Source organism: Gopherus evgoodei, chromosome 2, assembly GCF_007399415.2.
Source record: "Gopherus evgoodei ecotype Sinaloan lineage chromosome 2, rGopEvg1_v1.p, whole genome shotgun sequence".
NCBI lineage: Eukaryota > Metazoa > Chordata > Testudines > Testudinidae > Gopherus > Gopherus evgoodei.
Genome location: NC_044323.1, coordinates 77,367,998 through 77,395,312, shown reverse-complemented (window position 1 = coordinate 77,395,312; position 27,315 = coordinate 77,367,998). Strand labels below are relative to the sequence as shown.

The following is a 27,315-nucleotide window of genomic DNA, read 5'->3' as shown; positions in this document are numbered from 1 at the left end:
AGGTTTACAGTTTGCTTCTGGATTGTTGAGGGCACTGGATCTGCAGTGTTCTGCAGAAGTTCAAAGCCTTTACTGTAAACTGAGGAGGCCTTTGAGAAGGAAGATCTGCTGCATGAATGGAAGTGGACTCCATTTGGAAAACTCAGACAGGAGTAATCCAAGATGGTTCTCAACCCCTTTGATTATCTGCAGCACTTAAAACAGTCAAAGGGTTAATTTTGAGCTTTATTAACTAGCTAACGTTACTACTGCTTTTCAACCTCTGGTGTATGGATTTCAGTTTGTTTCCCCTAGAGAACAATGTCTAAAAGGGTAAACTTCATATATTTTCCAATGTATGAATCAACCTCATCACAGATCTGAAAGTGGATTTTTATGAAGTTTACTGGAGCTATGGTTGGACCCTTAGTATTATACCATCTCACCATTATACCATGGCATTCCTTATAACTATGTCCGCCTAGAAATTAGTGACATCTAGTTCCTGCTACCTGATCCTTTATATCACGTTCTATAAGGACACGGTAAGCTAGTCCTGCAGCCTCATCCCAAATTCCTGTCTATGGTGATCTCTAATGTTCATCTTAAGACAAATAGTTAGGTGTCTCCATTTTTTCCCAAACCACATTCATATACTTGGAAAGTCAGGCTTGATACTTATAGAGGTCATACTATTAATTACTAATATGGCTAATCCACACCACAAATCCCTGGAGTTTTTGTGATCCAGAGATTAGATCAAAGATGGGTCCATCTTCCATACAAAAGCTGTCTAAATGGATTCCTAACATTTGTCTGCTACAGCCTGACAGATGTTTACCTGTCTGTAGAGATTAGGGTACATTTCTTTAGGTCTAAGGTAGACGCCACAGCATGGCTTCACAGTATCTTCATTAATGAATTATTCAAGGATGCTTCTTGGAGTTGTATACACACCTTTATGCAACCATAATTCCTATACTTAGTTCCTTCTTTGGGGGCGGTGGGGGGGATAGTACTGCAATCCAGTTTTCAACTAACATTCTTCACACCTCCTAGACTAGTGATCAACAGTGGAAATCCATATGGAAAATTTTCAAAGAAAGACAAAAATGTTACCTAACATAGTAACTGTAGTTCTTCAAGATGATTGTTCCTATGGATCCACAAACCCCACACACTTACCAAACTTCTTGAGAGTCATTTCTCAGATATTCCCAAATTAATCTAAGAACAAGACGGAGTTTGGGTCCAGTCCCCTTTTGTGTTTGTGCGTTTCTGCACAAAAAGGAGAAGGTGGCTGATGCACTTGGGCTCAAAGGACATTTGAAGGCTCGAAATGTCCAGGATTGCACACCAGGGGCACGTTGGGCACGTTTCCCCAAAGAATGTAGATGGACAAGAGGGATCCAGCGGACATAGTGTACTTAGATTTCCAGAAAGCCTTTGACAAGGTCCCTCACCAAAGGCTCTTATGTAAATTAAGCTGTAATGGGATAAAAGGAAAGATCCTTTCATGGATTAAGAACTGGCTAAAAGACAGGGAACAAAGGATAGGAATTAATGGTAAATTCTCAGAATAGAGAGGGGTAACTAGTGGTGTTCCCCAAGGGTCAGTCCTAGGACCAATCCTATTCAATCTATTCATAAATGATCTGGAGAAAGGGGTAAACAGTGAGGTGGCAAAGTCTGCAGATGATACTAAACTACTCAGGATAGTTAAGACCAAAGCAGATTATGAAGAACTTCAAAAAAATCTCATAAAACTAAGTGACTGGGCAACCAAAATGGCAAATGAAATTTAATGTGGATAAATGTAAAGTAATGCACATTGGAAAAATAACCTAACTATATATACAATATGAGGGGCTAATTTAGGCTACAATGAGTCAGGAAAAAGATCTTGGCGTCATCGTGGATAGTTCTCTGAAGATGTCCAAGCAGTTGCAGAGGCGGTCAAAAAAGCAAACAAGATGTTAGGACTCATTAAAAAGGGGATAGAGGAATAAGACTGAGAATATATTATTGCCCTTATATAAATGATTGGTACACCCACATCTCGAATATTGTGTACAGATGTGGTCTCCTCACCTCAGAAACAATATTCTAGCACTAGAAAAGGTTCAGAAAAAGGCAATGAAAATGATTAGGAGTTTGGAAAGGGTCCCATACGAGGAAAGATTAAAGAGGCTAGGCCTCTTAAGCTTGGAAGAGAGGAGACTAAGGGGGGATATGATAGAGGTATATAAAATCATGAGTGACGTAGAGAAAGTGGATAAGGAAAAGTTATTTACTTATTCCCATAATACAAGAACTAGGGGCCACCAAATGAAAATTAATAGGTACCAGGTTTAAAACAAATAAAGGAAGTTCTTCTTCACACAGTGCCAGTCAACTTGTGACTCTTACCTGAGCAGGTTCGGAAGGCTGGGACTATAACAAGGTTGTAAAAGGGACTGGATAATTCAGGTGTTAAGTCCATAAATGGCTATTAGCCAGGAGGGTAAAGAATTGGTGTCCCTAGCCTCTGTTCATCAGAGGATGGAGATGGATGGCAGGAGAGAGATCACTTGATCATTGCCTGTTAGCTTCACTCCCTCTGGGGCACCTGGCATTGGCCACTGTCAGTAGACAGATACTGGGCTAGATGGACTTTTTGTCTGACCAGTACAGCCGTTCTTATGTTCTTATGTTATGTTCTTATGTGATATGGGCATATCCATATCACAGCTTAAATTTAGCTGTGACACTCGGGAGTACCTTTCTGAAACCTGAAGAAGAACTCTGTGTAAGCTCAAAAGCTTGTCTCTTTCACCAACAGAAGTTGGTTCAATAGAAGATATTACCTTACCCACCTCGTCCAGAGAACTACAGTTATTATGGTAAGTAACTGTTTTAAAGATGTGTTAGGGAATGGCTGACTTTATCCTGCTTGAAGATATTTACTTTTACTCCTTTGTTTGAAAAGTGCACTTGCAGCACTCATTCAGCATCTATCCACACGTGAAAAACAAGACAGACTTTCAATAATTCTGCTGCTGGCTGCTAGTTCAAATCATGTTGCCATGGAAGCAGATGTTGGATTGATGAAAATGGGTCAGCTGCTTTAAAATCACTGCTTCAACACTTTGGAAACATTGGATATTTTAATTCCTTTACTCTGATTTTGCTGATACGATGTTTGTTCCCATAGAAACAGCAGAAAGCAGCATAGTTAGTGGTTTTTAATGTAAAACACTTTTTCTTTTCACAAATATATAAGGGTCTGGTACAGAATGCTTACAATGGTGTCCTGCAACACTGCCTTTAGTATTGAATACTGCCAAATGTTACTATATAAACAAATGAGTTCAGTCTGAAGAATATTTGTTATTCCACTAAAATAAGAACACTTTTTGGGGAATAAAAAAAAAATTTTTTTCTGGTTGCTTGGCTCTAGCCAAAAAGTACAATTTCTTTAGCTTTTAATTAAATTTAATTTTATGAAATAAAAGAAGAACTATTTGACCAGATTCTCATTTACGACATATACACAAATTTTGTTTAGCGACTGTTAAGGTTGAATCTGGACAACTCAAATCTGAAAAGCGTAGAAATACAAATTAAGGGAGAAGTCTCTTGCATTCCTTTCACATTGCCCATCGCACTGGTAATAACACTCCAAATGCCATTAGGCTTTCACTTAGCATCTGTTGGAAATGGAAACAGTAATATATACTCCAACTCTATCAATCACTCTAGCACAAAACCTTAACACAATGACCTCAGATCCTCTTAACAACAGATAGGCACTTCTGACACATTTGGGACAGTTTTCTGCCTTAATGTTGCTGAGATCCCTTTTAAGATTTTCTGCTACAGTGTGAATTTGATGGGTGCTGGTCCTTGACTGCTTTTTAGACAGAGTTCATGGATTTAGTCAATAATAAGGATAATGAGGTGTATGGGACTATAAACTGACAGTAAAGGTGAGATAGGAACTCATAGTTTCCTCATTCCCATCCCAGCCCAAGAAACTTTTCCCTGGATTCAGGAGTATTTGGCAGAGAGTCAGTCAGTCAGTCCCCCTTTTTGCTCTCTCTCGCAGTCAATGAGCAGATGACATTTCACAACATAACTGCTAATAACAACAGTTTGAATTATAGAATCATAGAATCTCCGGGTTGGAAGGGATCTCAGGAGGTCATCTAGTCCAACCCCCTGCTCAAAGCAGAACCAATTCCCAACTAAATCATCCCAGCCAGGGCTTTGTCAAGCCTGACCTTAAAAACCTCTAAGAAAGGAGATTCCAGCACCTCCCTAGGTAACTCATTCCAGAGCTTCACCACCCTCCTAGTGAAAAAGATTTTGCTAATATCCAACCTAAACCTCCCCCACTGCAACTTGAGACCATTACTCCTTGTTCTGTCATCTGGTACCACTGAGAACAGTCTAGGTCCATCCTCTTTGAAACCCCCTTTCATGTAGTTGAAAGCAGCTATCAAATCCCCTCTCATTCTTCTCTTCTGCAGACTAAACAATCCCAGTTCCTTCAGCCTCTTCTCATAAGTCATGTGCTCCAGCCCCCTAATCATTTTTTTTTGCCCTCTGCTGGACTCTTTCCAATTTTTCCACATCCTTCTTGTAGTGTGAGGCCCAAAACGGCACACAGTACTCTAGTTGAGGCCTCACCAATGTCGAATAGAGGGGAATGATCATGTCCCTCGATCTGCTGGCAATGCCCCTACTTATACAGCCAAAAAAGCCATTAGCCTTCTTGGCAACAAGGGCACACTGTCGACTCATATCCAGCTTCTCATCAACTGTAACCTCTAGGTCCTTTTCTGCAGCACTGCTGCCTAGCCATTCGGTCCCTAGTCTGTAGCAGTGCATGGGATTCTTCTGTCCTAAGTGCAGGACTCTGCACTTATCCTTGTTGAACCTCATCAGGTTTCTTTTGGCCTAATCCTCTAATTTGTCTAGGTCCCTCTGTATCCTATCCCTACCCTCCAGCATATCTACCACTCCTCCCAGTTTAGTGTCATCTGCAAACTTACTGAGAGTGCAGTCCATGCCATCCTCCAGATCATTAATGAAGATATTGAACAAAACTGGCCCCAGGACCAACCCTTGGGGCACTCCGCTTGATACCGGCTGCCAACTAGACATGGAGCCATTGATCACTACCTGTTGAGCCCAATGACCTAGCCAGCTTTCTATCCGCCTTATAGTCCATTCATCCAGCCCATACTTCTTTGCTGGCAAGAATACTGTGGGTATTCTTTGGTGCCTTTCTTTTCTATTATGAAGTTACATTGCCAGAGCAGTGTAAATTATCTTATGTAAATGAAAAGTAAGTCCATTATGTTTGTCTCTTTCAATACAATTTAAAAAAAATAAAAATTTACCAATATACACATCTTTGTCCCACAAAGATTTTATACCAGCTAGAGAAAAGACTTTCTTTTAACTCCACAGTCTTCATATAATATTTCTCAATAACTTGTATTATAGAAAATATTGCAAAAGTATGTGCACGCTACAATTGCCTGATTGATATGGCAATGGACTCTTCCTGAGGGTCGAAATGACAGTCTGGACCTATACATTGAATGCTTCCGCCGACATGCACGGGCAGAAATTGTGGAAAAACAACATCGCTTGCCTCATAACCTAAGTCGTGCAGAACGCAATGCCATCCACAGCCTCAGAAACCACCCTGACATTATCATCAAAGAGGCTGATAAAGGAAGTGCTGCTGTCATCATGAACAGGTCTGAGTACCAAAAGGAGGCCGCCAGACAACTCTCCAACACCAAATTCTACAGGCCACTTCCCTCAGATCCCACTGAGGAATACACTAAGAAACTGCAACATCTACTCAGGACACTCCCTATACTAATACCGGAACAAATCAACATACCCTTAGAGCCCCGACCAGGGTTATTCTATCTACTACCCAAGATCCACAAATCCGGAAATCCTGGACGCCCCATCATCTCGGGCATTGGCACTCTCACTGAAGGACTGTCTGGATATATGGACTCTCTACTCAGACCCTATGCCATCAGCACTCCCAGCTATCTCCATGACACCACTGATTTCCTGAGGAAACTACAATGCATTGGTGACCTTCCAGAAAACACCATCCTAGCCACCATGGATGTAGAGGCTCTCTACACGAACATCCCACACACAGATGGAATACAGGCTGTCAGGAACAGTATCCCTGATGATGCCACAGCACAACTGGCTGCTGAGCTCTGTGCCTTTATCCTCACACACAACTATTTCAAATTTGATGACAATATACACATCCAGATCAGTGGCACCGCTATGGGCACGCGCATGGCCCCACAATATGCCAATATTTTTATGGCCGACCTGGAACAATGCTTCCTCGGCTCTCGTCCACTCATACCCCTTCTCTACCTACGCTACATTGATGACATCTTCATCATCTGCACCCATGGGAAGGAGACTCTGGAAAAATTCCACCACGATTTCAACAACTTCTACCCCACCATCAACCTCACCTGGACCAATCTACACAGGAGGTCCACTTCCTGGACACCACAGTGCAAATAAGTGATGGTCACATTAACATCACCCTATACCGAAAACCTACCGACCGCTATGCCTACCTTCATGCCTCCAGCTTCCATCCTGGGCACATTACACAATCCATTTTCTACAGCCAAGCACTGAGGTACAATCGCGTCTGCTCTAACCCCTCAGACAGAGACCAACACCTACAAAATCTCCACCAAGCATTCTCAAAACTACAATACCCGCATGAAGAAATAAGGAAACAGATCAACAGAGCCAGATGTGCACCCAGAAGCCTCCTACTGCAAGACAAACCCAAGAAAGAAACCAACAGGACTCCACTGGCCATCACATACAGTCCCCAGCTAAAACCCCTCCAACGCATCATCAAGGATCTACAACCCATCCTGGACAACGATCCCACACTTTCACAGGCCTTGGGTGGCAGGCCAGTCCTTGCTCACAGGCAACCTGCCAACCTGAAACATATTCTCACCAGTAACTGCACACCGCACCATAGTAACTCTAGCTCGGGAACCAATCCATGCAACAAACCTCGATACCAACTCTACCCACATATTTACACCAGCGACACCATCACAGGACCTAACCAGATCAGCCATACCATCACCAGTTCATTCACCTGCACGTCCACCAATGTAATATATGCCATCGTATGCCAGCAATGCCCCTCTGCTATGTACAGTGGCCAAACTGGACAGTCGCTATGGAAAAGGATAAATGGACACAAATCAGATATTAAGAATGGCAATATACAAAAACCTATAGGAGAACACTTCAACCTGCCTGGCCACACTATAGCAGACCTTAAGGTGGCCATCCTGCAGCAAAAAAACTTCAGGACCAGACTTCAAAGAGAAACTGCTGAGCTTCAGTTCACCTGCAAATTTGATACCATCAGCTCAGGATTAAACAAAGACTGTGAATGGCTTGCCAACTACAAAACCAGTTTCTCCTCCCTTGGTTTTCACACTCAACTGCTAGAACAGGGCCTCATCCTCCCTGATTGAACTAACCTCATTATCTCTAGCTTGCTTGCATATAGATACCTGCCCCTGGAAATTTCCACTACATGCATCTGAGGAAGTGGGTATTCACCCACGAAAGCTCATGCTCCAAAACGTCTGTTAGTCTATAAGGTGCCACAGGATTCTTTGCTGCTTTTACAGATCGAGACTAACACGCTACCCCTCTGATACCTGATTGATATTGATAATTTTGGACTCAGAAGGCTGTAGAGTTCAAATCATATAAAATTTAGTATTTTTTTAAAAAACTGACTACCAAAAAAATGTGTGTCGGGTGTCTGGAAATGTTTAAAAAAGTTTTTAAACATCATTTTTAACATTCTTTTCCTTCTGCTCTTTTGCAGTGGGAGTTGGAGATGACATAACTAACAAAAATCCACATAAACAATCATTAGTTGATTTACTATGCTTTGTTTCAAACTTAAGAAAAAGTACATTCTTAAGCACTTGTGAAAGCTGGCTGACCCCCCCTTAATAGATTACAAGCGGCCAATAGATGGGGGGGGGGAGTAAGTACTGCTCATGGACACAGTAGCTTGCATTTTTGCACTCTCTCTTTTCCTCTGCCTCAAAGCAGGAAGATCCTGCTTCAAACCAGTTAGTTCTACTTAGATAATGGGAACATGAGATTTTAAACTTACCAATCAAGTATTAACACGCAAGGTTCTTTGTCTGAATGTGTATAAAAGGTTTGTGAAATTTGTGTAAGACAGTCTTTTGTACCAAGGTACAGGCTCTCCTTTTTCTGCAGAATAAAGCATTTTTCCTTATCCCTGTCAGGCTGTTAATTGGCTCTCAGCTAGGCAGACCCGATAGTTCAGTAACAGTTTCTGGCGACTCCAGACGGGACTCTCCTAGCTCGGACATTGGACTCCAGATGGCTGCGGCGAACTAGGAGCGGCGCCACTGGGGGGCTTAGCCCCTCTTCCTCACTTCTCCACAGCCCCTGGGGTTCATGATCCGATAAGGTGAGCCCTAATAGGATAAGGAAATACTATCTGGTTCTGGTTAGAGGCGGGCCTCTTATCTGGTTCTGGTGTACTATCTGGTTCTGGTTCTGTTCTGTTTAACCGGTTACTGTTGTTTTTCTGCTCTGTATACATTTGGGCGTTAGGAGTGTGGACGGAACTGAACCTCTCGTTCGTAATTCCTCGGAGTGGAAGCCATGCGTGCGAGGAAGCTCTGAGGTTGTATTGAGATCCTTCTGTCCTGTCCCCTGTAGCATTCAGTGTAATAGAAGTAGGAAAACCTGGATTAGACTGTAATTCCTTCTGCCGTCTGTGTAATTCTCTTTTCTGTTTGAGTGTCAGCAGACAGATTGGTGGGTCTCTGAGTAAACCCTCTAAAGGGGTTTGGATTATATGTTAAGTAAATGGCCTTTACCTGGTGTTCAGAAAGGAATGTCAAGAGGAAATTGAATAGTTAAACGCCAATGGATTATGCGTTTTTGCCCAGGTGGCAAGCCTCACGAGGGAGTCTTGTGAGTAAGAATGTTTAAGGGAAGAGACCAGGAAGCATGGGGGCTAGTTGAGAAGCCCATCCTCCTAACTAAACTGGTAGTGGAACAAGTTGGTGCCCATGGAAGGGGTGGTTCAGCGAGAAAAGCAGGATCGGGCCCAGGCGGGCAGGCAACAGACAGAGAGATTGGAAAACAGGTTGGAAATTCTGAGGGTATAGTGGAAGGAAGGAGTAAGTAAGTGTAAGCATGGGGATTTCAAATACCCAGGACAATATCTTGAAATGGTGATTTGAGTTGATAAAAGTGGCTGTTGGGAGACAAGCAAGTGATTTAAGGAAGAGTGAGAAGTTAACTCTGTAGTTGCTGGAGGGAACAGCAGCTGAACTTTGTAAAATGCTAAAGAGGAAAGTTCTTGGTGTCTTTGAAATGTTTGTAAATAAATTCAGGCAAAGAAATTATTAGATTGCAATCATTTGGCTATGAACAATTTAGCTGAATTAGCTAAAGAAATATATACAGTGCTATGAAATTGAAATTTAATTAGGCTCTAAGGGGCACTATAAGTAGTGATGTTTTCTTTCAGTGTTTGAAAGCAGGAGTTAAAAGTAAAAAGCAATGAAAATTCTGGTAAAGTTAATTGTGTCCCTTTTAAGGCAGGAACCTTTAAGCTGTGGATCGGTTTGGGTCCAAAAGGAAGCCAGAAAGCATCTGTATTAATGCGAATTATCTAACTGATAAGGTAGAAGCCACTGAAACCTGGGCTGCCTATGAAACTAATACAAGAAAATATGGGGTAATTCCTCTGTTTTGCCTGAAATCAACAAGGGTATTTGTATATTTAAGTAATGATTGACTGCCCAGAAGGGGTAGACCTCTGGTTTTTTGTCTTTCAGATAATCAGAGAAAACTGATGCCAGCTGAACAGCATTCAACATATCATGCATTTACTAGCACAATAGAAATTACGTTTTGTGTTCTATGTTCTGTCTTGTGGTGTTTGTCTCGTGGCCGGAATTATTGTGTTTAATGTTTTCATGGGATGGTCTGGTTTGAAATTAGGCAGAGGGGTTGGATTGGAATGCAGATACTTGTTTTATTCAACTTGGAATACAAAGTGTTTGGATAAATCAGGAAAATGTGACATACTAAAGTCTAACACATTTGCTTAAGTAAAAAAAAAAAAAAAAAAAAGAAACTTCATTGGCCAAATCTTTTAATTAAAAATTATTAAAATTTGCATACCAACAGTTTTTGGGAGCAAGGACATGAAAGGTTAACCCACTCCCCATATTGTACATGGGATCCTTCTGGCTACCTCAGATTTCTAGCCAGAGGGCTGGGGATGGTGGGAAGCTATTGGACTAAAGGTTGTACTGAATGAACTTCTCAAAGTGGGTGTGCTTGTCCTGGCTTGTTGCTCCAAAGCTCTGTAATAAAGTTATTTTAGTGGAAGGGTATATGTGGCATACATTAAATAATAAGACTAATGTACTGTATAATGGCAATGTTTGTGTGTTCGTTGTTGGGAAAAGGTATATGAGTGAAGAGTGAAAGTTTCCTTTGTAGATTAAAAGAAGCCAAAAAGGGAGAAGGAAAAAAGAACAGAATGAGTTAACTGGAAAGAAAAAAAATAATAGCTAGCAGACTGAAGATAAGACACTGGCTCCATTCAAGGACACTGCTCACAGCTAAGACTTGGCTAATAACCAAGAAAAGGGGGGGGGGCTTGAATGTGCCCAAGCAGCTATGAGATCTGCAAAACACTGCCAGGCACTAATGAAATGCGTTAGGTTTCTTTTCTCACAGGTAAAGAAGCGCTACCCAAAGACCCTAGCAGCCCTGCCACTCCTTGGAATCAGGAGACTGGATCAATGTAAAGGTCTACCAACAAAAGACTGCTCTGGCTCCACGCTGGAAAGTCCTGCTAACTACCAACACCGCTGTGAAGTGCCAAAGACTGACTGCTTGGACCCATGATTCTCACTGCAAAAAGACCCCTCCACATCGGGAGAATTCTCCTACTGATGATTAGCCTATTTCTCCTGCTAGCTCCACTGTGCCTTCTGGACAGCAGGTAAAAAGTACAAGGTGAAGTGCTAGTAACTTCTCCCTTGTCCATTGACAGATCTACTGTCCTTTAAATTTTTCTAGAAGAATCAAAACCATTGCAGGGTAATGTGCTGGTAACCTCTTCCCTGTAGGATGCTGAACCACGACTGTTTCGGGGAAGAAGGAGGAACACTCACTCCACTAAAATTGCCAAAGTCCAGGGATTCCTGACTAGAAAGGACATTAAAAACTGACCCTGGTGAAGAAACAAAGAATTACACTCTGGCAGAAAAAAAAAAATTTGGGACCCATGCTTGGGATTGTGATATTAATTGGATTTTGGGATTTGTTCTACAGGCTGCGCCCTGTGTTCTGGATAAATCCTTCAGTATGTATTGCTCTCCCTAATTGGATTTAAATTGACAGGTACCACAGGCACCTTGTTGCCCCTGCCACCTCCCCTGTTACTCTGTAATACACCCCCTCCTAGGCTATTAATGTCAATGCCTCTTGAAAGTACCTGAGATTAGTTAAAGGTATACAACCAACAGATGTAATATAATACTACACCAAAAAGATATGTATTAGGATATCAATGGACTGTGATTAATACAACACTGGGGGCTGCCATTAGATTAGCACAACAGAGGGCCTGGGTTATTTCCTCTGGAAGAAGAGGGACCTGACCAGATCCCTATGGGATGGGGCCAATAGTGCAGCAGCCATATGGAATATTATTAAAAGCCAAGAACATGATAAGAAATTGGGCCAACTAGAAAAGGCCACTAGCCTTATTTCTGGAGCTCAGCTAACCCAAGTACAGGCTAGAGTTGGTGAGTTACATGTTATTTCCACCCTTAGTTCTATGACCCAGAAGTTACTAACAGAGATGGTATTGAATATCACCGAGGCTGGGAAGGCATTGCAGTGGAATCTAGTATGTTTAGAAATTCAGGATTTCCTGAATGACCAGCTGATGGCCATTCGGAGTGATCTTGAGCACCAGACTTGGCCCACTGCCCTTACAGACACATCAGGAGTACCATCTGATCTGTGGTCATGGAGAGATATTTGGACACTTTCTGAGTGGAAGTGTGGACATTCACAGTGCTCCTTCCATGCATTTGGACCAGTTGGGGGGTGTGCGCGTCCACATACCGAATCCTGATGGGTCCATGGAGAGGATGCATGTGGGACTGGATTATTCACCAAGACATCTGGGAAATTAGACCACCTGGTATACCTAACTGATTTATAGTCAGTGCCCCAATCCCTTAGTTGTCAGACAAACAGGATTCCATTCTTTTGTCCGTGCAATCATTCCTGAGTTGGGGGTAGCTGAACTAGAGAGAGCAGTTGTAAATAGTTCTGAAGGGCTTAAGAAAGCAGCTAATGCATTAATAGACGCTTTCCAAAAGTTGCAACGAGAGATTGATGAAGTAGCAGAAGTAGCTATGCAAAATAGATGTGTCCTAGATGCCATGAATACTGAATTAGGGGGGGCTTGTGCTCGCATCGGGGAAAAATGTTGCTTTTCTGTTAATCACTCTGGCTTAATTGAACAGGATTTACAGGCTATTAAGAACGCGGCTGTTGTTTTTCATGCTGTATCTCTTGATCATACCTTTAATTTTGAGGACCTTCTCCCAGACCTTAGGTCATGGTTTACTGGCCTTTTCCGTAAAATTGTTAAATGGATTATTTTCTGTCTGTTCTTCCTATGTATTGTTTGGATAGTAATACAATGCGCAAAATATCTGTATAATGCTGTAACCAAAGGTTCTGCTGTCCGTAAAACAACTCAGTATCTGTCTCTTCAGCTTGATCGTAAATTACGTAACGGGCCTAGCAATCTAGGCTTGCCAGGCCCGAAGGGGGGATTGTGAAAGCTGGCTGACCCCCCTTAATAGATTACATGCGGCCAATAGGTGGGGGGGGGGGGGGTAAGTACTGCTCATGGACACAGTAGCTTGCATTTTTGCACTCTCTCTTTTCCTCTGCCTCAAAGCAGGAAGATCCTGCTCCAAACCAGTTAGTTCTACTTAGATAAGGGGAACATGAGATTTTACACTTACCAATCAAGTATTAACATGCAAGGGTCTTTGTCTGAATGTGTATAAAAGGTTTGTGAAATTTGTGTAAGACAGAGTCTTTTGTACCAAGGTACAGGCTCTCCTTTTTCTGCAGAATAAAGCATTTTTCCTTATCCCTGTCAGGCTGTTAATTGGCTCTCAGCTAGGCAGACCCGATATTTTGGTAACACACTGACAAAAGATTTTTAATATTTTAATTTTCTTCTTGTATTTCTCAGACAGTAAAACAATTTGTAGTAATGCAATGAAAAAAACTAAGGGAACCATGGAACCAGTTTGCAGTGATACTTTCAACATTAAAATTTTAAAATGCACAGTTTCTGACAGGCTTTTAAAAAGACGATTACTCATCTTTGTAACTGTTGTTCTTCGAGATGTGTTGCTCATATTCATTCCAATTAGGTGTGCGTGCGCCGCGTGGACGCTCGTCGGAAGATTTTTACCCTAGCAACACTCGGAGGGTCGGCTAGGCGCCCCCTAGAGTGGCGCCGCTATGGCGCTGGATGTATACCCCTGCCGACCCAACGGCCCCCTCAGTTCCTTCTTGCTGGCTACTCCGACAGAGGGGAAGGATGGCGGGTTTGGAATGGATATGAGCAACACATCTCGAAGAACAATAGTTACGAAGGTAAGTAACCGTCTTTTCTTCTTCAAGTGCTTGCTCATATCGATTACAAGTAGGTGATTCCCAAGCCTTAGCTAGGCGGTGAGGGCGGAGCGAGATGTTGCAGAATGCAAAACTGCTGAGCCAAATGCTGCATCATCTTTGGACTGTTGAACCAATGCGTAATGTGTGGCAAAGGTGTGAATCGATGACCAGGTAGCTGCCCGATATATTTCTGAATGGGGACATGGGCCAGGAAGGCAGCAGATGAAGCTTGCACCCGAGTAGCATGGGCGGTGAGGTGGCTAGCCGGAACATGAGCCAATTCATAGCATGTGCGAATGCAGGATGTTACCCAAGATGAAATCCGTTGGGAAGAGACTGGTAAGCCTTTCATCCGGTCCTCGACAGCTACAAAGAGCTGAGGTGACCTTCGGAAGGGTTTGGTTCTCTTGATATAAAAGGTTAAAGCCCTGCGGACGTCCAGGGTGTGTAGCTGTTTTTCCCAACGCGATGAGTGCAGCTTCAGGAAGAAGACTGGGAGGAAGATGTCTTGGTTGACGTGAAAGGCAGACACCACCTTAGGGAAGAAAGAGGGGTGAGGTCGCAGCTGTACCTTGTCCTTATGGAATACAGTGTACGGGGGGTCCGCTGTCAAAGCCCAAATACTCAGATACTCATCTCGCCGAAGTAATAGCGACGAGGAAGGCTGTCTTTCAGGAAAGGTACAGCAGCAAGCAGGTAGCCAGTGGTTCGAAAGGAGCACCCATTAGCTTGGCTAGCACCAGATTTAGGTCTCAGGTAGGGGTCGGGCATCTAACTTGAGGATACAAACATTTCAGTCCTTTGAGGAACCTTGAGACTATAAGGTGAGAGAAGATTGATCGGTCATTTTCCCCCGGATGGAAGGCAGAAATGGCTGCCAGATACACCTTTATGGAAGAGACCGCTAGGTCCTTCTCTTTTAGGGACTAGAGGTAGTCCAGGACAGTGGGAATGGATACCTGCCTGGGAACTAAGTTATGCTGAGAGCACCAACAGGAGAAACGCTTCCACTTGGCGAGATATGTCATCCTAGTGGAAGGCTTCCTACTGCCCAAGAGCACCTGTTGGACTGAGGAAGAGCAACGCAATTCAGACTGGCTCAACCATGCAGCAACCAAGCTGTGAGATGAAGGGACGGCAGGTCTGGATGGTGAAGCCTGCCGAAGTCCTGTGTTATGAGGTCCAGCCAGAGTGGCAGGGAAATCGGGTCTGCCACTGAGAGGTCGAACAATGTGGTCTACCAGTGTTGCCTTGGCCACGCTGGAGCAATCAGGATCAGGTGGGCTCTGTCCCTGCGGAGCTTGAGTAGGACTCTGTGGACGAGCAGAAACGGTGGGAAGGTATAAAGTAGATGCCTCTTCCACGGGGTCAGGAATGCGTCTGAGAGGGAGCCCAGGGAGTGTCCCTGGAAGGAGCAGAACACCTGGCATTTCCTGTTCTCTCAGGAGGCGAATAGGTCTATGTGGGGAAACCCCCACTTCCGGAAAACAGAATGGATGACGTCCGGACGAATTGACCACTCGTGAGACAGGAAGGATCTGCTGAGGTGATCTGCCAGGGTGTTCTGGACTCCTGGGAGAAAAGACGCTACCAATTCGATGGAGTGGGCTATGCAAAAGTTCCAAAGGTGGATGGCTTCTTTGCAAAGAAGGGAGGAGCGTGCTCTGCCCTGCTTGTTTATGTAAAACATGGCCGTTGTGTTGTCCATGAACACTGATACACAACGGCCTTGGAGATGGTCTTGAAACACCTGGCATGCTAGGCGAACTGCTCTCGGCTCCCGCACATTGATGTGTAAAGCCAGTTCTTGAGGCAACCAGAGGCCTTGAATGTGGAGTCCTCCGAGGTGTGCATCCCAACCCAGAGATGACACGTCTGTGGTTAGGGCCATCGAGGGTTGAGCTGGGTGGAATGGCATCCCTGCACAGACTAGAGTGGGGTCTAGCCAATAGGTTAGGGAGCCCAGAACCTTCCTGGGGATAGTGAGCACCGACTCCAGGCTGTCTCTGCGTGGTTGGTACATTGAAGCAAGCCAGGCTTGGAAGGGACGGAGGTGTAGCCTGGCGTGCTTGGTCACGAAGGTGCAGGAGGCCATGTGACTTACTAGGCTGAGGCAGGTGCGCACCGACGTTGTTGGGAAGGTTTGAAGACTTCGGATTAATGAAGCCACTGTCTGAAAATGCGACTGCGGGAGGCAGGCTCTGGCCAGATTGGAGTCCAGAACTGCTCCAATGAAGTCTATTCTGTGCGAGGGCATGAGGGTAGACTTTTCCGTGTTGATCATGAGACCTAGGCTCCTGAAGAGGTCTCTGACGATGTGCAGGTGCTGTAATACTTGCCATTGGGAAGTCCCTCGAATGAGCCAATCGTCAAGATACGGGTAGATGTGTACTCGACGACGGCAGAGGGAGACGGCAACTACCGCCATGCACTTTGTGAAGACACGCAGAGCTCTAGAAAGGCCAAACAGAAGTACAGTAAACTGGAAGTGTTGGTGGTTGATCACAAAACGGAGGTACCATCTGTGTGGTGGGTAAATTGCGATGCAGAAATACCCGTCCTTCAAATCGAGGGTGGCATACTAGTCTCCCGGATCCAGGGATGGGATAATCCAGGGATACCATGCAGAACTTCAGCTTTATCATGAATTTGTTGAGTTCTCGCAGGTCTAGGATCGGTCATAGACCTCCCTTTGCCTTGGGGATTAAGAAATAGTGGGAATAAAACCCCTTGCCTCTCATGTCCTTTGGCACCTCCTCTATGGCTCCCACGGCTAGGAGTGACTGGACCTCTTGTAGGAGGAATTGCTCATGAGAGGGGTCCCTGAAGAGGGACGGGTAGGGAGGGTGGGAAGGCGGGGTTGAGGCAAACTGGAGATGGTATCCCTCTTCCACCATGCGTAAGACCCAGCGATCTGAAGTTAGCTGGGGCCAGGCAGGGAAGAATCGGGAGAGGCGGTTGAAAAAGGGAGGAGAAGGATCCGGTGGGGTAACTGGTGGGCCATCCTCGGGCGTCCCATCAAAAGTTCTGCTTAGGCCCCACTTGTGGTTTAGGGGGCGCCTTGAGGGCCAGACTGTCTCCGACGATTCCCTCTGCCACACCTTCTAGTAATGTCCTGACGCGGCTAGTCTAGGAGTAAGGATGGTGTAGCTGGGGTCTGAAAGTCCTGCGTTGGGTCACTGGTGTGTGCATACCCAGTGAGCGCATTATAATGTGATTGTCCTTCAGACTTTGCAACCTGGGGTCAGTCTTGTCTGAGAAAAGGCCCTGGCCTTCAAAGGGTAAATCCTGAATAGTTTGTTGCAATTCAGGGGCAAGGTCGGATACCTGGAGCCAGGAGATATGCCTCATCGTTACTCCTGACGCCAGAGTTCTGGCTGCAGAGGCCGCTGCATCCAGAGAGGCCTGGAGGGAGGTTCTCACTATCTTTTTACCCTCCTCAAGTAGGGCCGTGAATTCTTGACGGGACTCCTGGGGAAAAAGCTCCGTAAACTTCCCCAGGGACACCGAAGTGTTAAAGTTATACCTACTTAGGAGGGCTTGTTGGGTCGCCACCCTAAGCTGGAGGCCCCCAGCCGAGTATATTTTGCAGCCTAGTAGGTCCATATGCCTAGCCTCTTTTGACTTAGGAGCCGGGGCTGGCTGACCATGACGCTCCCGTTCGTTCACCGATTGGACAACTAGAGAGCAAGGAGGTGGGTGAGTGTAGAGCTATTCGTACCCCTTTGAGGGGACCATATATTTCCTCTCTACTCCCCTTGCTGTAGGTGGAATTGAAGCTGGAGACTGCCAAATGGTGTCCGCATTACCTTGTATAGTGTGGATTAACGGGAGAGCGACTCTAGTAGGTCCATCAGCTGATAAGATGTCCACGACCGTCCTCTATTTCAGGGACCTTCTCCACCTGCAAGTTCATATTCTGAGCCACTCGACGCAAAAGGTGCTGATGGGTCCTGAGGTCAATTGGTGGAGGGCCTGAGGAGGATGTCCCCGCCACCGCCTCATCAGGCGAGGAGGAGGAGGAGAAGAGGCCCTGGACCAAATGGTCCTGTGGTGGCTCCTGTATTTGATGGGCATCATCTGCATCCGGTGGAACCTCGGCGACTGCAGATGGTATTGGCGCCTCGTTCATGCCTGTGGGTGGGGGGCGACTTAGTGTCGCCTCTGATGCCCCGTGTTCTGATGGGGCCGACCATTGAGCCACTGATGGTGCACCTTGGCTTTGGTGGTATGCCCACGGTGTCCAGAAGGACCAGTGATGAGGCCCTTGCTCGTGGCTCTGCCTCTCTGAGAATATATGGCTGGGGACGTCAGAGTCACACTCCTGATGATAGGATGCGCTACCAGCCTGCGATGACACCGATGTGTGTCTGGAAGGCCACGGCGGTGCCGATAGGCCCTGAGAGAGCACCACTGATCTCGACCCTTGGGCCCAGGGTGGTACCGGGGAGCGGTACCGGGAGCTATAACGGTACCGCGAGCGAGACCAGAATCTTCTACCGTATCGGTGCCAGAAGGTCGACCAAGATCTCAAGCCCCTTTATATGGCGCGACTGCGGGATACACGGTGCCAAGATCGGTGCCGTGAGCCAGATTGGTACCAGGAGTATCTGTCCGGTGAACAAGATGTCGAACGGTGCCGCAAGTGCGAATGCTGCCGCAATGGAGAGCAGTGCTGGGACTGTGAGTGGTGCCGAGAGCGGGAACAGCGCGATCGAGAGCGTCTGCGAGACTGGGATCTTGAACGACGTCTCTCTGGTAGACCAACGGAAGGAGGTCTTACCATGGCCGGCTTGCCGATGGATTGTATGACTCGCACCAGCAGTGCCGGGGGTTGAGGCCGTGTTGACACCATCATTGCGATGAGCTCCCTTGCCGTGGAGAAGGTCTCTGGCGTAGAAGGGAGGGCAAGCTCTACCACAGCATGAGCCGGGGAGCTGTTAGGAACCGGACTCAATGGCTTTTGTGGGACTGGAATCGACGGTGCCGAGCTTGGCAGAGCCGCAATCTGTGGAGTCGCAGTCGACGGTGCCACTGCAGATGACGGTGCCGGACGAGCCGTCTTGGAAGAGCGATCCTTCCGTGCACCCGAAGTTGAAGCACTATGTTGCTTCCCAGGTCTCAGGGACAGGGAGCGGTGCCAAGCAGATGTTGGTGCCGGTAAGGGTCAGTGCCAGGACTCCTTCTCGGTACTGGAGCGGTCCGGTGCCGGAGGAACGCTCCTTACCAAAGCAGTCTGTTGGGCGCTCAGCGCCGACGCCACAGGACTAAGTGCCGACTCCATGAGGAGCTGCTTCAATCGAAAGTCCCGCTCCTTCTTCGTCCTCGGTTTAAAGGACTTGCAAATACGGCACTTATCAGGAAGGTGAGATTCCCCTAGGCACTTGAGGCAGGAGTCATGGGAATCCCCTACTGGCATTGGCTTTTGGCACACCGAGCACGGTTTGAATCCCGCTGCCTTGGGCATGGGCCCGCACTGGGGTGGAGGAAAGGGGCTAATCCCCGATCCCCCCTGAACTATATACACTAACTATAAAGATAAGGACTAACTATAACTAAAAGAACTCGAACTATAGACACAGTAACAGTAAAGAACTACGAGTAGCTAGGGATGTGGAGATCAGCAAAGCCGCGCTCCACAGTTCCAACGACCGTCACGGGCAGTAAGAAGGAACTGAAGGGCCATTGGGTCGGCAGGGGTATATATCCAGCGCCATAGCGGCGCCACTCCAGGGGGCACCCAGCCGACCCTCCGAGTGTTGCTAGGGTAAAAATCTTCCGAAGAGCGTGCACGCGGCGCGCGCACACCTAATTGGAATCGATATGAGCAAGCACTCGAAGAAGAATAGTATGTCCTGATTTTTTAAAAATCCTCAAAACAAGTATACGGGTTTTCATTCTCCTCTGTTTGTAAGGGTCTAATCACAATCATGCAAAGTCCAAAAGCACTTTCAAAATTAGATATTCCCTATTATCAAAGTCAAATATCCTATTTTCTCAATTTGTAACAAATTGAGAACATAAATCAATAGACTTACAATGCTAAAGAATGCTATACATTACACAACAAAGTAAAAAATAAGCCCACTTTAACCTTCTCAAATCCTAAGTGACCATGTGTAATCATGGCTAGCCAGTTAAGGGAAACAAATCACGACTAGCCAGTTCTATAAAATGATTTCAGTGTTAATTAAGTGTAAAAAGATTACACTATGCATTATTTACATGCATTATTCCAACATCTTTTATTAATAAAGTCGAAAACAAACAAAAACTAAAATCAATTTACAAGTACAATTACTCTGTTATAAACTTTACAGCACAGAACCAAAATTTACATTTGTATATGAAAAGCAAGAAGAAATAACATTTTCTCTTAAAACAGTTGATCTGTCCTTTTCTGAATGGCTTTCTTCCCTCTGGGAATAAACTTTCCAATCTTAGGACAAGTCTACACTATAACACTACATCAGCGCTCTCCCATCAGAATAATTACTCCACCTCCATGAGAAGTGGAAGCTAGGTCAGCTAGAGAGCATCTCCCACCAACATAGCACCAGTGTGGATAGCGCTTTGGTTGCTATAACTTGCATTGCTTGGGGAGGTGTCTCTTTTTCACACCCCTGAGTGATGTGATTTATAACAACATAAGCAGTAGTGTAGACCAGCCCCCAGTGTCTTCCTACTTCTCTTCTCACTATTTGTTCATCCAGCATCAATCTGCACTCTTACCTTTCACATAATCTGGCCAATTCTAGGATTGGTGCTGCTACCCCAGGACCCTAGCAGCTATCTAAAGGGTCGGGGCCGTTGAGACAGCTGGAGCCCCAGATCCTTTAAATAGCCCCCGGAGCTCTGGGATAGCAGCGGCAGGGCTCCAGCAGCTATTTAAAGGGCCCAGGGCAGTAGAGGCAGCAAGAGCCCCAGCCCTTTAAATAATCCCCAAAGCCCCACCGCCGCTACCCCAGGGCTCCAGCAGCGGGGCTTTGGTGGCAATTTAAAGGGCCTGGAGCTCCAGCTGCTGCCGGGAGCCCCAGACCCTTTAAATTGCAGCCTGGGGAAGCTGAGCCACCCCGGTACACCGTACTGGGCAGTACCAGCTTACTTTCACCTCTGCTTTCATGGTAGGAGCCATGAAAGTGACAAGAAAGCTGGGCAGCTAGAGTCCTGCTGCCCCCACTCCCCTGGAGAGCTGGGCGGCTTCGGACCCTGATCACAGCTGGGGTGAGAAGCCCAGTGGCAGCCCCCCCAACAAGCTGGGCATCCTTGTCAAGTTCACAGATCAGTGAGCAGTGAACTTGACAAGGCTGCCTGGCTTTCCCCTGCTCCACACAGGAACAGGGGCAGGGGGCACTCCTGGTGAGGACACAGTCCACCAACCCAAGGAGGGTAGTGTGAACAAGCACCACGGCAGTCGTTACTGAGGTAGCTGCAAGTCAACCTAATATCTGTCAACGGTAAGTCTGCATTACAAACCTAAGTTTATTCTTGTGTTAGTACTTGTGTTAGTACTATTAAATCCTTCTTGAAATATATAATGCAACATACACTCAGCGCATAGGTGCAACATCCATAGTAGATGAAAGTGCCAAGAATAAAAATTTAAGAGTAAAACAATGAAAAACCCATTCTGATGCTAGAATTTCCATTTCCTTGTAAATGAGAGAAAAAGATGTGAAAAATGACATATTAGAAATTCCAAGTGATGTAAATGCCATTTGCTACTAAAAAAACATGCAGATATTTAAATCTCATACTTACCTCCGCTAATACCACAATCAAAATAAGGTCCGTTTTTGAATCTGGAAAAAGTGCATTTACTTGTGGAGACAATCCAATCAGTGCACAGTTAGTAACTACTGATATAATACTCATAGTTTCAAAAGCCAACTGAAATAAAAGAAAATTGAATATAATTAATACCAATATGTCTACTTCCTCCAGTCCTCTTGGGACAAGGTTTCTCCCACATGTACCAATTTCTGACAGATCCAACATTTTTACCCTCCTTTTTCCTTTAAATTTGATTTCTACTGGATGAGAAGTTGAACAGATTCTATCAGGAACCTATCAACATCTCTCTTAAATGGGTAAGCAGGGTTACACCATCACAAAACCCATTGTTAGCACCCTCCAAACTGTATCTCTACAGCTATGGCTGCCTCTTCTTTGTGTTTGCTGGGGAAAATTCAAGCACTGTTCGTCATAATATGATGACATTTCACATGCCCTGAAAGTTATTTTGGACCATTTACATCTCATAAGCTAGATTTGCAGGATATGAATTCATTTCTTGAAAATCAAAATGAACTAAAAAAAATGGCTGAGTGGCATCCCTATCTTTAGTACTTTCATCTCACCCAAAACGTGAACGTGCAAATGGTAGCACATACTCCTACACATAAGCCATTTGACTGACTGGTATACAGTGTGGTCCTAAGGAAAAGCTACCTCCAACATAATCAGTGTCAAAGGGCAAAATTTTAATCAGGGGTATTTTAGCATTTAAATCTGACTTTAAAAAGAAATATTCTGGTGTTCTATGCTGAGGTTTTTACTGCACCTTCAATATTAAGTACTGGAATATTACATATATGAGAACACCAGGGTGATTCAGAATAAGATTTTTAAACAACTTATTCTGCCAGCCAAAACTTGTTGGAATAAAATGAGACATGTTTTTAAACTCAAGTACAGAGAATCATACGCTTTCATCTGTACATCAAGTATTTACATGTGCATGCCAGCAAGACTAGATGATCATATTGGTCCCTTCTGACCTATGAGTCTATGAGGTGACTGACTTGTTGTGTGCATGTTCCCAGACACCTGGATTTACATAGACATAAATGGATGTGTGTGTTATTTTTTATTTACAGTAGCATACACATGCTAGGTACTTTATATACATTCAAGAAAGATGAATCCTGCACTGAGGAGCTCATAGTCTAAAAAGCATGCATAAGATAGGTACATGCAAATATAACTCCAATACTGTGCATACCTTTGAAAATCTGATCTATGAGAAATCTCCCTGTGAGTAAAGGAGACTGGCAAAACATAGTGTCTGCCATGATGAATCAGCAGAAACTACATTCACAATGACAATAAATCATTGACTCAGCTTGGCCAATACAATAATTCAAATGTTCTTTACATAGAATACCTTTTATCTAATCTAACACCTTACTACTGCACCTCATACACAAAATTGATTACTAAAAGCCCTGAATTTAGTGTTATATTCATAAAATTAAACACATTCCCACAATTAACTGAAAATAATTATATTTAAAAAGCGTAAAAAAAAGAACTAGTCATTAAATTCAATAAGACTTCTAAGAGATCACCTACACTGGGGAAAGGAACAGTGACTTAAAGTGTATTAACTAACATGTTTTAATTTACACATTTTCAAAGACCATTAAACACCTAGTACATACAGAGACAATAATGTTTTAAAATGTTAGCTGGTTGTGACTACTTCTTTGTGGTCAGCCCAAAAGGCATACTGCAAATGTATACCATGTGAAGTTGCTGTCTAGCATCACCCCTTAGTGTTATCTAGCATTATAGTGCTTCGAAATATAACTCTATCCCAGTGAATATCTGTGTGCGTTTCTAATGATTTTTTTCTCAAAATGATTTATTTGCATTTTTTAAAGATTAATCTCCTTTGTTGTTTCCTATTCATATATCTAATTTCTGTCATTTTGCATTCCCCCCCAATATTTTCAACACCTCGCAATTTAAAATAATATACTAATTTAATTGTTGTGCTCTTTGTCCCCCCTTCCACATTATTAGGGAAGATGTTAAATAAAACTGGGTCTAACAGAGACCACGCACTTGACACCACCCATAACCTATTTCATGCTCACTAACAACTTATTACTGCAGTCTTAAAAAGAAGTTGCTGTCTCTTGCAACTGCAATATGAATGTAATATATGTAGTCCAAAAAAACCAAAGGAAGATGGGATTAAGAAAGGTAACTCAGAATGGCAGGTAGTTGCAAATCCTACTAGAAATGGGTAAGTCCCAAGGCACTGAAGAGGAGAGATGTCTCTAGTACACTTTAACAGCAATAGATGGAACAACAAGCAGCCTAAGCTTACGGTGACATACAAGTGCAAACAAATAAAGAAAAGTGAAAAACGGGTTACCTGCCAAACTCCAATATTTGCTGTGGGTTGTGAAAATGGACGTTTGAAGACCCTGCATATTTTTAAGGCATCAGAATACATCTCTGTGATGTTGTTTAGCACTGCAAAGACAGCTGCTAAAGGATACACACATGAGAAAAGACTCACATAGCCGAACTGTAAGAACAACTCCAAGTAATCATCAAAGGTGCCCTGAAAAACAGAGACAAAATAAGCACATTTTATCCATATCTAAATACATGCTGAAAGGCAGAATTAACAATATGGTAACCACATGCTTTCCTCCCCAGCCCCACTCAATTTTTTAGGAAGGAGCAGCAGAGGAACCCAAAGCACTTATCCTCTAAATTACTTACTTTTGGTCTAATCTGGAGTTTATTCTAATCCTATTATGATGGCGGCAAGAGTGTTCTTTCGGTCAAAAGGACTTTCTACAATATTACTCATAAATAACTTTATTATTGGTATAAAACATTAAAAGACATGAACTAATCCTACAAACAGGTTTAAATATTCAATCTTCCCTGTACCACGAGGTAGTAACTACAGGCAAACCACAGTGTAGGTAAGATGTTGCCATGACTTTAAATAGTATGACAATCTTCAAAGAGCTGCATAACAAGCTGTTTGTAGCGTTGTTGTAACAGTATTAATCCCAGGATATTAGAGAGACAAGATGGGTGAGGTAATGTCTTTTACTAGACCAACTTCTGCTAGAAAAAGAGAAAAGAAGAGCTCTATGCAAGTTCAAAAGCTTGCATCTTTCCCCATCAGAAATTGGTCCAATAAGACATATTACCTTACCTACCTTGTCCCTCTAAAAAAAATGTTATCATTTCAGATTGCCAGTGTGAACGATAAACAGAAGCAACTGTAGGCTGATGTACATGTGAACTTTTTCTTGTTTTTCTGAGCTATACCATATTAAAATCAAAAGGCAAAGTTAGTAGCCTGCAGCCTGCTTGAGAGGACAAACACTGAAACTACAGTATGACAAGTCAGAAGCAGTTCTGGCAACTGAATACCAAATGCATGCAAAAAGCGTGTCCTAGGCACATCTGCAAAATGCCCATCAGCTAACCTTTAAACCAACAGTTTGGACAGTTAATCAACCCTTTTATTGTGACAAATTTCACAATTAATAAAATGTTTTTATAAAATATTTTTAAAAATAAAAAATAATAATTTTAAAAATAAAAATCTATCGAAACTATTTTTTAAAAATTAAAAATCATCTAACATTACAAAATAGTAAAATATATTTTAAGAAAAAGTGTCCATTGCATAAGAGAACAGTTATGTTTGCTTCCTGACCATGAAAAGCCATCAAATGGACTCCATTTTAACTATTTCGTGCTATGCAGTGTTCCCTCAGACAGAGACGCATTTAGAATATTTCATTTTGAGAGGGGGGAAAATAAAGATTAGAGAGTATTTTAAATAATTACAGTGAGGATCATGAAAAAAGTAAAAAAGCTATTTTTGGCTCTGTATCAGTAGCATGGCTCTTTTCAGTCTGACTGCTGAAAGTTGAGCTGTCAAGTTGGCTAGCCTCTCTAGTATCTAATGTATTTTCACCAGCAAAACACAGAGAGGCAGTAGAAGCCTACAAGCTCAGAAATCAGCTCATGGATATGGGAGGAGGGGGCCATTTCAGCTACATTCCCCAGTCAAGCTCACTGTTAAGCAGGAGAGCATAGCTGTGTCTGATAAGCTATTTAATTTACAGATTAGACCCCAGGGGAGCTAACTTTTAAAAACCCTGAGATATACCCACAGAAATATTTTACATAAACTCTGAATTTTACTTCCTGCTTGTTTAAGGATACTTGCCAAGTGTCACTCAACTATAGTGGCAGTAACACATTTGCCCCTGTTGTCACAATCACTCAAACAGGGCCGCAGGCAATGAGCAAAGTTTTCCTTTCAGCTCCTCCTCTTGATTACTGCAGGTTACTCCTGGAGCTGCTCCCTCACCCCATCCACATTGTGGCTATGTCTACACTACAGCTTATGTCGGCATAACTTGTTTTGCTCAGGGCATACGTTACACCAACATAAGTGCCAGTGTGGACAGAACTACGTCAGCGGGAAAGCTTCTCTGCCAACATAGCTTCTGCCGCTCGCTGATGCAGTTTTATTATGCCGATGGGTGAGCTCTCACCTGTCGGCATAGGGCGTCCTCACCAGACGCACTGCAGCAGTGCAGCTGTAGCCCTGTACATGTAGATATACCCTTTTAAGACTCACAGTGCAGCACAGAGGGGAGGAATAGGTGGCCACCACTACTACTTCCTAGCTCTAAGCTGCTATGTTTAAGCATAAGAAGATGGATTTTCAGAAGTCTTCATACTGTACACTATTACTTAAAATAGAGATCATCTCAGGGATAGCTCCACTCCCAACCTCCGAGTCTTATTTTCACAACTTTCTTGTGAAAATTACAATAAGCAGCTATATAAGGTAGTAAAATGAGGCAAGTATTAAAGAGTCAAGATGCACTTTAGTGCAATGGGTGTAGCAGTTTGAGTAGGACCGTCTTCCCCTTCCCTCCTATTTTTATATCTTCAACCTAACATAAAGCCCTACACTATTAGTATTTAAGTCTCCTCTTATCCCAACAGCACTCAACAGTTTTACTCTCTCCATGTTGCAGTTTGGATCCGTCTTGTTTGTTTGGTACCCTTCCAATTTTGGATCTGAATGATGAAATTTATGCCTCCAAAAATCCAACAAATATAAGTATGAAGTAACCTGGCAGAACTAAGACATTGGGGTTGAGGACTGTTCTGCTTTTTTTAAGTGTAGCTGGTTGAAAGTCACTGGAAATCCTACAATGATTCTATGCTAGACTCCTGGAAATATCAGCATTTAAAGACAGACAAATGTTTCTCCCTTGTGAAAGATGTAATTCTAGAAATACTCTTGACCAATAGTTCACTGTTTGAAAACCACTGGTGTAATACTGCACTTTCACTCTTACAATACAGATCTATTGTTAGTTTTCAGATGAGAAGTAAAACTGAACCCTTCAGTACATGTAATCTAGTGAACTGAGACTGGGCCTGTGTGCATTAGGGCAAATTACTTAATCTCTCTGAATCTTAGTTTCTGCATATGTAAAATGTGAATAATAGTTACCTTTCTGCCAAGGGTGTTGTGAGGATTAATACTTATAGAACTTTTAAGATGTAAAAATACTATTTAAATATTCTCCTCCTGCTTCTAATTCTGGAGCATTTTATGCAACAAAAGGAGCATTTGATCTGTTGTTCTAGGCAAATTCTAAATTGTATCATGAACTACTGCCTACTAACAGATAAATTACTTAACTGTAATACTTA

General features: G+C 43.7%; 1 protein-coding gene and 1 long non-coding RNA gene across 5 annotated transcripts in view; one reads left to right on the top strand and one right to left on the bottom strand.

The window, feature by feature from the left end:
- The window catches only part of ANO10 (anoctamin 10), a 270,756-nt gene that overhangs the window by 186,961 nt on the left and 56,480 nt on the right, over positions 1-27,315 (bottom strand). For all 4 annotated transcript variants that reach the window (XM_030551033.1, XM_030551034.1, XM_030551035.1 and 1 more), the window contains exons 10-11: positions 23,972-24,163; positions 21,568-21,696 (exon numbers count right to left, since the gene is read on the bottom strand). In XM_030551033.1, coding sequence (XP_030406893.1) covers positions 21,568-21,696; positions 23,972-24,163 — 321 coding nt within the window. The remainder of the gene's footprint in view (positions 1-21,567; positions 21,697-23,971; positions 24,164-27,315) is intronic.
- Positions 15,734-25,458, top strand: LOC115645853. The gene is made up of 3 exons (XR_003998844.1): positions 15,734-15,859; positions 18,526-18,528; positions 25,448-25,458. It is a non-coding gene; the product is annotated as an uncharacterized LOC115645853 (long non-coding RNA).